A 12,061-nucleotide genomic window follows, 5' to 3' on the forward strand; every position below is an offset into this window, starting at 1 on the left:
AAGTGTCCCAACTCCAACGTCAACGGTGCTCAAATGAGAACACTACTTTTCTCTTTTTCAATAACATGTAGCATCCGATTAATACCTATGAAAATGCATAAGTCGCCCTTGCCCACGACCGCATGTGGCAAAGCTCATCCCTAGCGGGCGTAGACCCCCCGAGTCCGCGTGGGCGAGTTTGAATGCAAGATCCGTCGGATCCAATCACCCAAGATCCTAATTCCCACTCCTAAAAGGCTAAAACTTCCCTCGCCAAAAAAAAAAAAAAGGTCCAAACTACAATCGTCATGAAAAAAATTATGAAAAAGGAATTGCAAGAAAAAAAAAAGGAAATCCACGCAAGCAAGTCGCTGTCGCCGACCGGAGACAAATTCCTCAGTCCATCAACCGTCACCACGAAGCACACATTTTACAGTTATTCCCGAAAGAAAAAAACCAAAACCCAAACCAAAAGCAAAGCCAACCACTTTCGATCGCTTTCGAGCCGATCCTCCCTCCTTCCCTCCTTCGCTTCGCCTCGCTCCTCGTCTCGCTCCAGCGCCGACCGCGAGCTCTCCTGCTCCTTCTCTCCACGCCCCCCCGCGCGCGCCGAGCCGAGCCATGTCCCCGCGCTCGCCGCGAGCTCCGGCGGAGGAAACGCGGCCCGCGGCGGCGGCGGTGGAGCTCTGGTGAATCTAGGGTTTTCTCGTGGGTTGGTGTGTGTGTTGTAGTAGAGAGAGAGGGAGAGGGGGAGAGAAAGAGGGGGGAGATGAAGGAGATCGTGGGGAGCCCCGGGACGGTGAGCGGGATGGCGTTGAGGGTGGGGCAATGCGCGTGCGCCGGTGCCTCTATCGGCTTCATGGTCTCTGCTCTCGGGTTCTCCAACTACACTGCTTTCTGGTACTCGTTCAGTCTTCCCGACTGTATCGATTTCTTTCTCGTGTGCTTTTTTTTTTTTTTTTTTTTGCTCTCGCGGTATCGAATTTTTTTTCGGGTTTTCGGTTTTATGATGCGAGTGATCTGTGATTGGGGGCATCAACAGGTTTAGTGTATCCAAGGTGAGTGTTGGTTTATAGGTTTAGTTTGGCCAAGGTGATTGGTGAGAGCTTGGTATAGTGGCCATCACATTAGGTGGCTGAATTTTCTTCCCCTATTCCTGTATGAATATGCGCTGTCAGTGGCTCGGCGCATTGTTATGGATGCATGGAATGAAGTGTTGAATGAGGTTTACACGTTTTCTGTACTCATGTAATAGCCTGCTTATGCATCAGTTCTTTTGAGCTGATGAATCTTTGGGAGCAGTATTTTGCAAGCTTGCACGTGGTTAATCTGAGTGTGGGGTGCTTCAGTATCTGGAGGGCAACTTGTGTGGTTAAGTCCCCATTATGAGATACACATAGCTGGGAGTATGCATCTCTGCAGTGTAAACAGAGGGATACGGTGGAAAAGATCAGCAGAAGTTCTTTAAGACCATATGCATTGTGTTGCGTAGAACAAATAAGCAAACTGCCAATGTACTTCTGATGAAGAGACCCATTTTTAGTTTCCTTTTCAAATGCATGCAAGTACCCTCTTATGTACATAAAGCCTGTGTTGTATCAGTGAAAAAGACCCTCACTTTTATAAAGATGATGATTTTCTGCTTTTAGTAGATACTTGCCAGAATGTCTAGTGTGTCACCAAATATGCTGACTGCTGGGAGTTAGCGTCCTCTGACTACTACATGCATGAAGGTGTTGGTGATAGTTTTGATAGCTTGGTTCTATTTTTTTCCCCTCCCCCTCACTTCTTTGATCCAACAATGAAGTGGAGCTGACATTAAAATGAAGAGGGTGATATAGATATTGCTTGGCCCTTGAAGGTAGATAGCTTGGAAGTTCAGAATGAAAACTTGCTCGAGGTAGAGGTGGATTACTCATTATTTGTTGAGCTTCTTTGCAATCCTTCACTTCAGCTTTTCCTCTGACTCTGGATAGTGGTGGGCTAGGAAGCTCCATGCTGTGTTATTAATAGTATGAACATAGAGTGCAGAAAAATGATGGTACAAAAGCTTAGCTGGGAAATAGAGAACTAAAGAGGCAACTCTTTTATTAATAAAGAGAATATAGATATAGAGAATACCTCTTTAGGGCACCTTAGGGCGTACAAACCAAAGGCAAAGGGAACTTAAGAGCCAAAAAAGAGCTCAGTTACAGGGCAATTGATCTATGGGATCCATCAATGCATTTAAATCCACAACTAAATTTCCTCGGTAGCAAAACACAGATTTTGAGCTAGATTTTAATAGTTACAATGAAAGACTCTTCTTCTTCTTCACAGGCTCTCTTGTTCCGTGCTTTGTAAATCAACTGAAAACCCGGAAAGAGTGTTTGAAGAGATCTTTTGTTTCTAGTCTCATGGAATGAGCGCCCTACCAAGCCTTTAATTCTCGCTAAATAAACCATAGGGCCTCCTATAACCCAACTTAGCAGGGTACATGCATAAGAAGCTGCCACATCCTTTCTTGTCAAGGAGAATGAAGAAGCAGCCTCACGGTTTTTGCTTCTTTTTTTGTGAAGGAAGCACCTAGTGGAGACTATTTAATGACAATATGTAAAGGTGGAGTTTTATCCAATGTGAATTATAATGATAAAAGCTTCTGAAGTGCTCTGTTCAAATCCATTTCCAACCATCAGACTTACCTCAGGACTGCAGGGTGGAACTTTTATTTTACGAGTATAATAGCAGATCTTTTAGAAAGAGCTACTCAGATAAAAACATTAGCAGTCTTTGTGCTTTTAGGTCATAGTTTATCTGATGTGCTGCCATAAAGCCGATTCGTTGCTATTCTGACATTCTCCACAAATTGCAGGAGATTAATGGAAAGGTCAAGTACTCGTCATTCCTAAGGTTCTTTCTTGGTTGGATAGCGGCAGTTGTTGTGATTTTCTGAGATTGTGGAATGATTTCAACTTTTGGCTTAGAGGAGCCTTTAGAACTTGAAATTTTATTTAAAACTTACAAAATGGGTGGAGACAGAACTAGGAAATTGAGTTGATGCATCTGGCATGTTGATCACATTACGCTATCTCATGAAATGTTATATATTCTGCCATTTGAAATCTCCACAGGCATTCTTCATCTGTGGAAACAATTGTAGTACTTTTGTTTGACAGACAAGTTTGAGGTGATTCCCTAGAAGAGTACTGTGGGGCATGGAAAACCACTGATATGACCTTGTGCAAGTGTGTATACTGGAGGCACCCCCTTGGTTCCATTTTTAGTAAATTATCTTAACTTATGAAAAATTGGTGCTTGTATGCAGTTGGGAGGAAGGAAAGTATGGTTTTCTATTATCGGAACTTTAATTGATAGAGTATTCATATTTCCAGTGCTATGTGAATGGAGCTGTTTTTGCTGAGTTAATGTCTCTGCATCTACGGTGCAAATTTTATGTTGTGCGAATGTAGTTGTCCATGTATTATATCTTTGATGAGCTTTCTATGCTCTCTAGTCCTGTTTGTGGGAAATACAATGTTTTACTGATCCAAGGTGTTTCCTGTTTATTAGAATTTCAAATGCTTTATCATATCAAATAAGTTGCAACTGGCACTGATATACCTTCTTACAGCTACTTAATTGCGTCGATGGGCCTTCAAGTGTTATGGAGCTTTGGACTTGCCTGCCTTGATGTCTATGCTTTGAAGAGAAAAAGAGACCTACAGAATCCTGTCCTTGTGAGCCTGTTTGTTGTTGGTGACTGGGTATCTTTCTTGATCCTTGGCCTCTGATGTTTGTTAGGCTAAACATCCTTGTAGGAAATATGCAATAGTTTGTTTCTTTTCCATGAATGTGTTTTGAATGTTTTCGTAGATTACTCAGTCTTTTAATTTTGGGTTGAAAATAAATACAAAATCGGTAGATTGCGTGTTAAGTGATATCTCAATCAGTTGGATTTAACCTGTGACAACACCTCCAAATTATTCTTCCTGTCTCTTATTAGATACTGCACAAAGTTGGTCCCTCCAGTACTTTGTCATTATTCTGCATTTGACCGGTCAAACTTCCTATGCTTCATTTTATTTTGAATAAGAAGGCTAAAGCATGTGCCTGTTAGCTGAAATTTCTTTTCCAGATCCATTTATGAATTGTTACTTTAATTTCCTTTAAGTTGCTGTGATTTCTTCGGATGCTTGATAGGAAAAAGAGTGGAGCCTTTCACTTGCACACCGGCGTGGGGGCGTCTTTTTAGCTGATAATATTCTGGCGTATTTATTAAGGAGTCAAGTAATAATGACACTTTCATCCGCAAGAGACCTGCTATGCCTGACTCTTAGCTACCCACTCATTCTGTCTAATTCGCCTGTGGGTGATGGAGACTTGACTTAGTAAAACATTTGTGGTATTTGTCGCTTCTTTTTTCTTCCTCAAGTGTTGTGCTCTTTTCAGCTGGATCGCCTGAAGTTCGCTCCCACAAATATAGCCGTCCGTACCCCCTCATGTCAATCCGACGAGCCTCTTCTTGAGGATTCTTGACATTTGATAACATCTCTAACACCAGATTCCTTAAAAATTTTGTCAAACAGATCGCCATTTCTTCTGACAGAATACTTTGCTGTTTCTTCTAATTTGGTCTGGTTGTGGTGCTGGTGCTTAAGCATAGCATGTTGGTTTTCAATTTCTCATCGGAAAGGAATCATATAGCAGTTGATATTAACTTAAGCACTTGGTGGAGCTATTCTAATTTTCATCTTATGGGAGTGTCTTTTGGCAGAATTCTTTGTTACATACTCTGCTGATCATTCTTATTCTTTGGGTGCACCCATCTTCAGTGCCTCTACTTTACTCTATGTTAATTCTTGAATGATATCTTCTAGGAAGTATTGGCACTTCCTATTACAGTAAAGGGAAAAATGTATGAGATCACTGCCTGCTTGACCATTTGGCTATGATCATGCAGGTGACGGCTACATTATCACTTGCAGCTGCATGCTCATCAGCCGGTGTTATCGTTCTATATTCTAGGGACTTGCACATCTGTAGGGCACAGGCTCATCTACCGTGCGGCAGATTTCAACTTTCGGTAGCATTGGCATTCTGTACCTGGGCCCTTATTGCCATGTCATCTCATGTTATGTTCTGGATCTTGGCATCGATATAGAAGGCCTTACTTTGAGGCCTCACTTTATGAGGATACTGCAGTATCTATGGTTTCACTTGTATATTCCAATGCTCCTATCCTTTTTTCGCCTTCTTCCCCGTGGGTCAATGAACTACACTCTTCAGTTGCCTAATATTCTGGGCAATTTTCAGGATGTTCCTCTCTGTTTTGTTGGGCTTTGCCTCTTTGGTTTTTCAGTACAAATGGAAAAGCACTTTGCTTGAGCTTTCTGATGCAGATGAAGATTTTTAGTGAATTATTTAGTTTGCCATTGTTTTCTGCGACCGAGCATTTGGTTGTGGGTGAGTTCTTTTTTGCCTCTGTATTAGGAGGTGGCTTGCAATCCACAGCAGGGTGAGGCTTGTTGCTAGGTGCCTTTGTCATGGATTGAGTCTAGTTTACCCTGATATGTTGTTACTTTGGTGTCATATTGTGGGACGGATTATGAGGGCAGAACACAAACCTGTCTTTGTTTTCTAATTGTTTCATTTCACTACTACGGGGGAGGGAAGACGATATTGTCTAGACTTAAGTCTATGTATGGACACGGACAGCACCAATCTTTGTACAAAAGCTGTTTAGGATCTTGTGTTTTATAGTGAAACTCCAAGTGGCTACTATTGATTCTTGAAATGTGATTGGTTTCGTATAGTAAATTTAGTGTATGCAATACTTGCTCGGAGAATGGAGGTTTAGAGAGTCTAATCATCTAATTTTGTTGGATTTCTCCATTGAAAAGATGACCGAGTTACTTTACTCTTCTTGAGCCGAGTAACTTGATCTCTTGTAAAAATTGTGCTTTCTTGATTTTCCAAGAAAATAAACTAGGTCGGACCGGATATCTTTTCTGAAACCATGAGTTGGCACGTGATCACATTGAAAAGGGCAATCAGACACTCCTTAGGATAGGAAAAGCAAACGATTTTCAATACTGGCATTGTTTCTCTGCATTTGAGCTAATATGGACTACGGAGTGTTCTTCTACGGGAGTGTCATGATCAGAATTGAAGCTACAGTTTTCTCTGGTCCATCGCGACCGAGCATTAATAATCGGACATTAGAGTGAAACAGCTTCCAATATTGTACTTTTCGTAGTTTCTGAAATTTGACTTTTTAAGAATTGTTCGTACAATCCAACATCACACAAATGGTGTCGCCTTCACTCACCATTTTCCAAGACTTAACATACTCGTACTTTCTCTGAGGATTTTGCTTTGGGTTTACAGTTCAGCAGATCTAATTAATAAAACCCACATGAGGAAACCACGCCAAGAGTCATGACAGTAAGCAACAAAGACTTTTAACCTCCTTGAAGTATACTTATGATGTATTCGATTTCGTCGGCTACTTCCTTCATGTTGGGGCGGTTGTGCCTCCGCTCATCCAAGCATGATGACGCGAGATATCCAAGCGCCTTCATGGTCTCTAATTCCAACTTCGTGGCACCCTCTTTGATCGCTGGATCGACCGCATCCATCAGTCTTTCTTCTTTTAGAATCTTCTTGATATGGATTGCCAAGTTCACCTCTTCCTCATCTCGATTGAAGTCAATGGCCTTCTTCGAAGTCAACAACTCTAGCAGAACAACCCCAAAGCTGTATACATCGCTCTTATCAATAAGTTGAAAATTCAGATAGTATTCGGGATCAAGATAACCGAGTGTTCCTTGAGCGCAGGTCGTGATGTGAGTTGCATCTGTCTCGGCTAACCTTGATAACCCGAAATCGGACACTTTAGCATCGAGCTTTTCATCTAGTAGTATGTTACTAGATTTAATATCCCTGTGGAAAATGGGCGGTACAGCTGAAGTATGAAGATATGCAAGTCCCTCGGCTGTTTGGTGGGCGATAATAAGCCGACGGTACCACGTGAGCGGAGCCCATTTACATTTGTATTGACCGTGAAGATGGTCGAAAAGATTTCCATAAGGTATGTACTCGTAAATTAGCAGAGGCAGCTCAAGATCCACGCAGCAACCCAGCAGTCTCACCATGCTCCGGTGATTCACCTGGCAAAGGATCCGAACCTCGTTCAGGATCTGGTCTATTCCCTTTGTGTTCCCGAGCTTGGCACGCTTGACGGCAATAACGGTTCCGTTGTCAAGGGTGCCCTTGAAGACCTCGCCGAAGCCGCCAGTGCCAAGGAGGTTCTCCCAGGAGAAGTTTCCTGTGGCTCTCGTGATCTCCTTCCCCGTGAAGATCTTGGCCGCTTTGCCGCTGCTATTGGCATTTAGGATGTCTTCGCGCATTTTGGTCAATCTGAGTTGTGCTTCCCTCCTGATGCGCTCGCGCTGCCGGTGGACTACAAAAAGAACTGCGAAGCCGAACAGGACTGCCGCGGTGCTCAAGGTTAAACCTGCAAAAATTGGGGAAAGTTTCGGGTCAAATTGGCGAAATTCTTAATGAAATCAAGTGGAAACTTTCCGGGTTGAAAATTGAAATACGTACCTCCAATTAGTGGAACTTTGCTTTGCTTCTCGCAATCTTCTGGTCTTGGACACGTGATATCTACAAGAAAATAAAGGACTAGTTTATGCCTAGTTCACCACAGATGCTTATGTTTGCTGCAGATATAAATGTCTGATTGCTGAATCGAACGTATTCACTAGAATGTGCCTAGTTCTGTGGCATGATGATCTATTTTGTTATGGAACAGGTGACTAATGAAGCATCTCGCTTCTGAACACTATGTTTGGATTAATTTATTTGATGCATCTGCCACTATTTATTATAATGCATTGTTTCGAAACGCAGTGCTTCTCATGAAATTTAGTTAATTAGATTTTGCTACATAAAGTGATACATCATGTTTCTGTTTTTTTTCATATGTTCGCGTAGATTTTAAGAAAACAACTTGCTATCCTACTTACTGTAACATACGCCCGCGATTGGATCCCACCGAAACCCGGATTGGCAAAAGCACCGTTTTTGCACGGCCTTCACGTGTTCCACCGAGCACAACGAATTGGCCGAGTTCTGGCAATCCGCCTGGGAGGTGCACAATGGCTCCTGAGGCAATTCCCACTCCAATTCCAACCCGCTGAACGCCACCCACTTGCTCACAGGCAGCGAAGTGTCCAGATTAACGAAGCTCTGGTAAGCCGCGCAACGGTCCGGGCGGACCCTGATCCTGTGCTCGTTCTGGGACCCGCCTGTCGTCACTGAGCAGCACAAGGGGAAGGCACCACACGAGGCTGCCGCGAGGGGATTGTCCCTGAGATACGCATGGCATATGCTTGTCGGTGTACAATCTAGAGCCAACGTCAACACTATGGTGGAGCAATTCATCAGCACCAGGGTGTTGCTGCTGGTTATGTTGAAGGGAAGGCTCGGGTCGAGGGAGATTCCCTGGCTCATGTAGTCGACCGACATGCAAGCATGGTCGACCCAATTCGACGGCCTAATCACTAGCCTCTGCGACTGTGGGTTGATGGACGTGATGACGTAAGACGACCCATTGAGTGCGTCAAAGAACAGCGTTCCGAAGCTGCACCGGACTTTGTACGACTGGTCGCCACAGCTCGGTCCGGTGCTCAATGGGTAAGGGACGGTCATGTTGCCACAATTCGGGCAGGTCATCGTGCCCTCTATGCAAATGTCGCACGATAGTATCACGAGCGCCCCGGCAAAGAGTGCAATCGCGAGAGTAAGTGTATTGCTCATGTTGGCCAGTACTTGAATGATACGAACTGTTGTTCTGGTTCAGGCCGTCCTAGTACAATTGAGTGAGTGAGTGAGTGACACACGAACTGTTCTCGTTATAACGCAGAAAAAGCATTGTCCAGTGTAAATCTCGTACCCAACAAAAGGCAAATTTTTATCTTTTCGAGGCCTAGGGAATGCTGGGGAGTTACTCATCAGTGGACAAGAGAGATCATGGGACAATGTATTAAGGTAAAAGCACGTTGAGGTTTCCTAAAAACTAGACAATTTGTTGTATGAAGATCCTTGATTCTCGTTATGAAATGGAGATGTTCACGCATTGTTCCCAAGAAACTTTAATCAGTCACCTCGTTAAGTGTAACTTCGGTTCTGGTTTTGGCCCTTTGTACAAGTCACTCCTGGTGATCTCACCGGGCCCAGAGAAATTGAGTCTCTTAAAAATTTCCTGTTTTAACCTGAATGCGAAGTTATTGTATGCCATATGTGCCATTATCGAGCCATTTCAAGGGAAAGAGAGGATTACTGAGCAAATATCGAGTCCTTGAGTAGTAAATTTTCTCTTTGGTAGCGTAGGGCTGTTGGGGATGGTGAATCGTCCATTTAGCGTAGTACTTCTTTTGGTATCTCGATTGATCTTGATCATTGACTTTATTAATTCATACCATCAAGTCTACCCATTCCGAATATTTTGATCAAATGATCGGATTAGTATTAGAAAGAGTCGTTTAGAAAAGTTCTCCTTCCACCAACCTCCTTACTCCATCTCTGGATCACCTTATCCTCCTCCGGGAGATGAAGGGCTAGGAGTCAATTAATTTGGGAGATGATTGTCGATGGCATGCGTCAATCGTTGTCCACATCGTCTCATGTCAAAGTCAGTCGGATGGCAAAGAGTCTTCAAAGAGTAGTCACTAATGGCCTCATCAAAGAGTGGTGCATTGAGGCATATTTGTTTGCTTGAGAGGTACCGCAGTCGGTCCGTCATTCAGGGCCGCTAGAAAGCGCCGTGCGGGTCAAAGGATCTTCACTTGGCTAGTAACACCTATGATAGGCACGAAGAAGAAGCAATAGACAGCTAAGTGTCACACAATGTTAAGTTCAGTGCCTAAGGATGATGGATGCGAGCCAAGGAAAGGTCGAGCAATTGATGTATGAAGTAACGTTAGTGAAAGCCATATTTACAAGTGAGTTTAATATGTTTTTTCATGCATACCATGAAAAGTGAGTTAAGGCGACTAGCGTAGTTGCCTCACACAGAAGCCTAACTATAGGGATTATTTCACAAACTACTATAGTATGTTTGGCTTTCGATGTCGCATTATCCCTACTGAATCACTGTGCTCAAAAGCTGCAAACTGTTTTTTGAAGAGGTATACTCGTGATGGGTCAGTTCGACAGAATGACCCCACCAAAGTGCCAACTGAATATGACCCCCACTCTAAGTGGTGTGGCTCGGAGTTCAAGTTCCGGACCTCTAACCACATGCTGAGAAATCACTTGGGAGTAAACCCTTTTTTCAGCTGAGCTATATACCTTTGTGGTGAGTTATATGTATGATTAAATGTGCTAAGACGAAGAAAAGACGAGTAACGAAAACATACATGCGGGGTTTTAATTTGGCTTTAAGTGGAATGGGGTTATCTGCAAATGCTGCGAAGCCTCGAGTCATTTCCAATTGAAATCCTAATTAGGCAAGGAGGGAATGGTTGATGAAATGGGTTTAGTTCCAGAAAGCCTCTAACATATAAAAAGAAGCAGAAAAAAACACAAAGCACAAACCATCATAACTCTCTTGTTTAGTGCCAAAAAAAAAAAAAGACATCAATTTTTTTCCCCTGCCACTGACTTTCAAAGTATCAGAATATTGTCGGTGAAAAGAATGACCGACTTTTCTTTTTCTACATTACTTATTGGTAACTTATCAAGACTTTTATGAAATTACCAGCTTCCTGGATGCTTTTGCAAATTGACAACTTTTGTCCTCCTCGGACGTCAATTTAAGCACCAAGAAGTTAGGAGAAATGAAATGAATGCTCAAGATTGGCCCTCAAAGTTCTATAAAATGTTGCTGTTGGAGTGTGATTATTTTGGAAATTTCAGGATTTGTGATTTGTTTGCATTCCATCTTAGTTTATCTTAACAAATGGTCGTTTCTTGGTTCTTTTATCCTCCCCTACGTAACATTCGTGCCACGATGGAATTTTAAGATCCAAAGCCTTTTTATTTAATGTCCTAATCTTGGAACAAGTAAATTACTCAGCGCACGCATTCCAAAAGTCATGTGCTTTGTCTTTTTCTTAGGTTATATTTTTGGCTCAATTCTTTTTTGTGTTTGGTGGGTTTTTACAGGTGCCGTTCCCTCAGTCGTAACTTAAGTACTCTAGCATTACGATGAAGCTCCCAATCTATTTGAGAAAGTAACGATCTCACATGCTATCAAGCATGGTGGAGAGAAGAACCACAACTTGAATATTTTAGAAATAGAACCTAGAGAACTCCCATAGATTTCTAAGGGAAAATGCTCCGTTCGAGGTTGTAGATCTTAGTCTGAGCGTGAAGGCACGATGTCCAATATTTTTAACCTACCAATCGAAGATATTGGGCGGAAGAAAGTTCTTTCAATCGGGGATCAATAAAGATATAATTTTTTTTATCAAAAAAGTATAAAATCAAATCCTTTCGGTAATTATCGTTACAATTAGGGGTGAGCGATTTCAGGTTCCAGTTAGTTCCAGATTCCGTACAATTTCCACTGGAACGTGTAACCTACTCATTAGAATAATTTCCTCATTTTTTGGAACTTGAAACCTATCATGTACATCATGGAACCTACCTACGCTGTCATGTTTCAAGGTCGGTTCCAATTTCCACTTGTATTATTAATTGAACGATTGCAGTGAATCATCACATTTAATGATTATTAATTGCTGTTATAATTCACTAACCACAATTTATATTTAGACACATGAAAAATATGAAACATTAAAGTAAAAGTCTCAGTTATAAAATGAAAATTCAAACTAGTGGTTTCAGATTATACACTCATAATCGGACGTCATGAAATACTGCGACATCATGGGAAGATATAGACAAAAAAAAAACACAAAAACATATTACAAGATCTAGGTTATATGTTCTACCTACCTAGAACTTGAAACTTACCTGTCGAAATAGATTTCCCAATTTTTGAAACCTCAAACCTACTCTGCATACCTTGGAACCTAAAACCAGACAAGTTCTCATCGCCCTGGCTATCCGGTTTCAGGTTCAACCCTATAAT

General features: G+C 42.2%; 2 protein-coding genes across 3 annotated transcripts; one reads left to right on the forward strand and one right to left on the reverse strand.

Moving 5' to 3' along the window:
• The first annotated feature begins 398 nt into the window (after positions 1 to 398).
• On the forward strand, positions 399 to 5,350 carry LOC115672344 (CASP-like protein 5B2). Its single transcript, XM_030594135.2, has 3 exons — positions 399 to 879; positions 3,590 to 3,722; positions 4,919 to 5,350. Exons 1-3 carry the CDS (start codon positions 749 to 751, stop codon positions 5,117 to 5,119), a joined length of 465 nt encoding a protein of 154 aa, XP_030449995.1. The 5' UTR covers positions 399 to 748; the 3' UTR covers positions 5,120 to 5,350.
• Positions 5,351 to 6,199: 849 nt separating this feature from the next.
• LOC115672220 (wall-associated receptor kinase-like 20) lies at positions 6,200 to 8,836 on the reverse strand. 2 transcript variants are annotated; one of them, XM_056316726.1, is made up of 3 exons: positions 7,989 to 8,836; positions 7,567 to 7,626; positions 6,200 to 7,474 (listed from the first exon to the last, which is right to left on the reverse strand). In XM_056316726.1, exons 1-3 carry the CDS (start codon positions 8,779 to 8,781, stop codon positions 6,420 to 6,422), a joined length of 1,908 nt encoding a protein of 635 aa, XP_056172701.1. In that variant the 5' UTR covers positions 8,782 to 8,836; the 3' UTR covers positions 6,200 to 6,419. The 2 variants fall into 2 exon arrangements, with proteins under 2 accessions (XP_056172701.1, XP_030449854.1); XM_030593994.2 differs by lacking the exon at positions 7,567 to 7,626 and having other exon boundaries at positions 6,200 to 7,516.
• Between the last annotated feature and the right edge of the window lie 3,225 nt (positions 8,837 to 12,061).

Source organism: Syzygium oleosum, unplaced genomic scaffold (genome assembly GCF_021117445.2).
Source record: "Syzygium oleosum isolate NSW1041296 unplaced genomic scaffold, Sole_v2.1 Sole_v2.12, whole genome shotgun sequence".
Lineage (NCBI taxonomy): Eukaryota > Viridiplantae > Streptophyta > Magnoliopsida > Myrtales > Myrtaceae > Syzygium > Syzygium oleosum.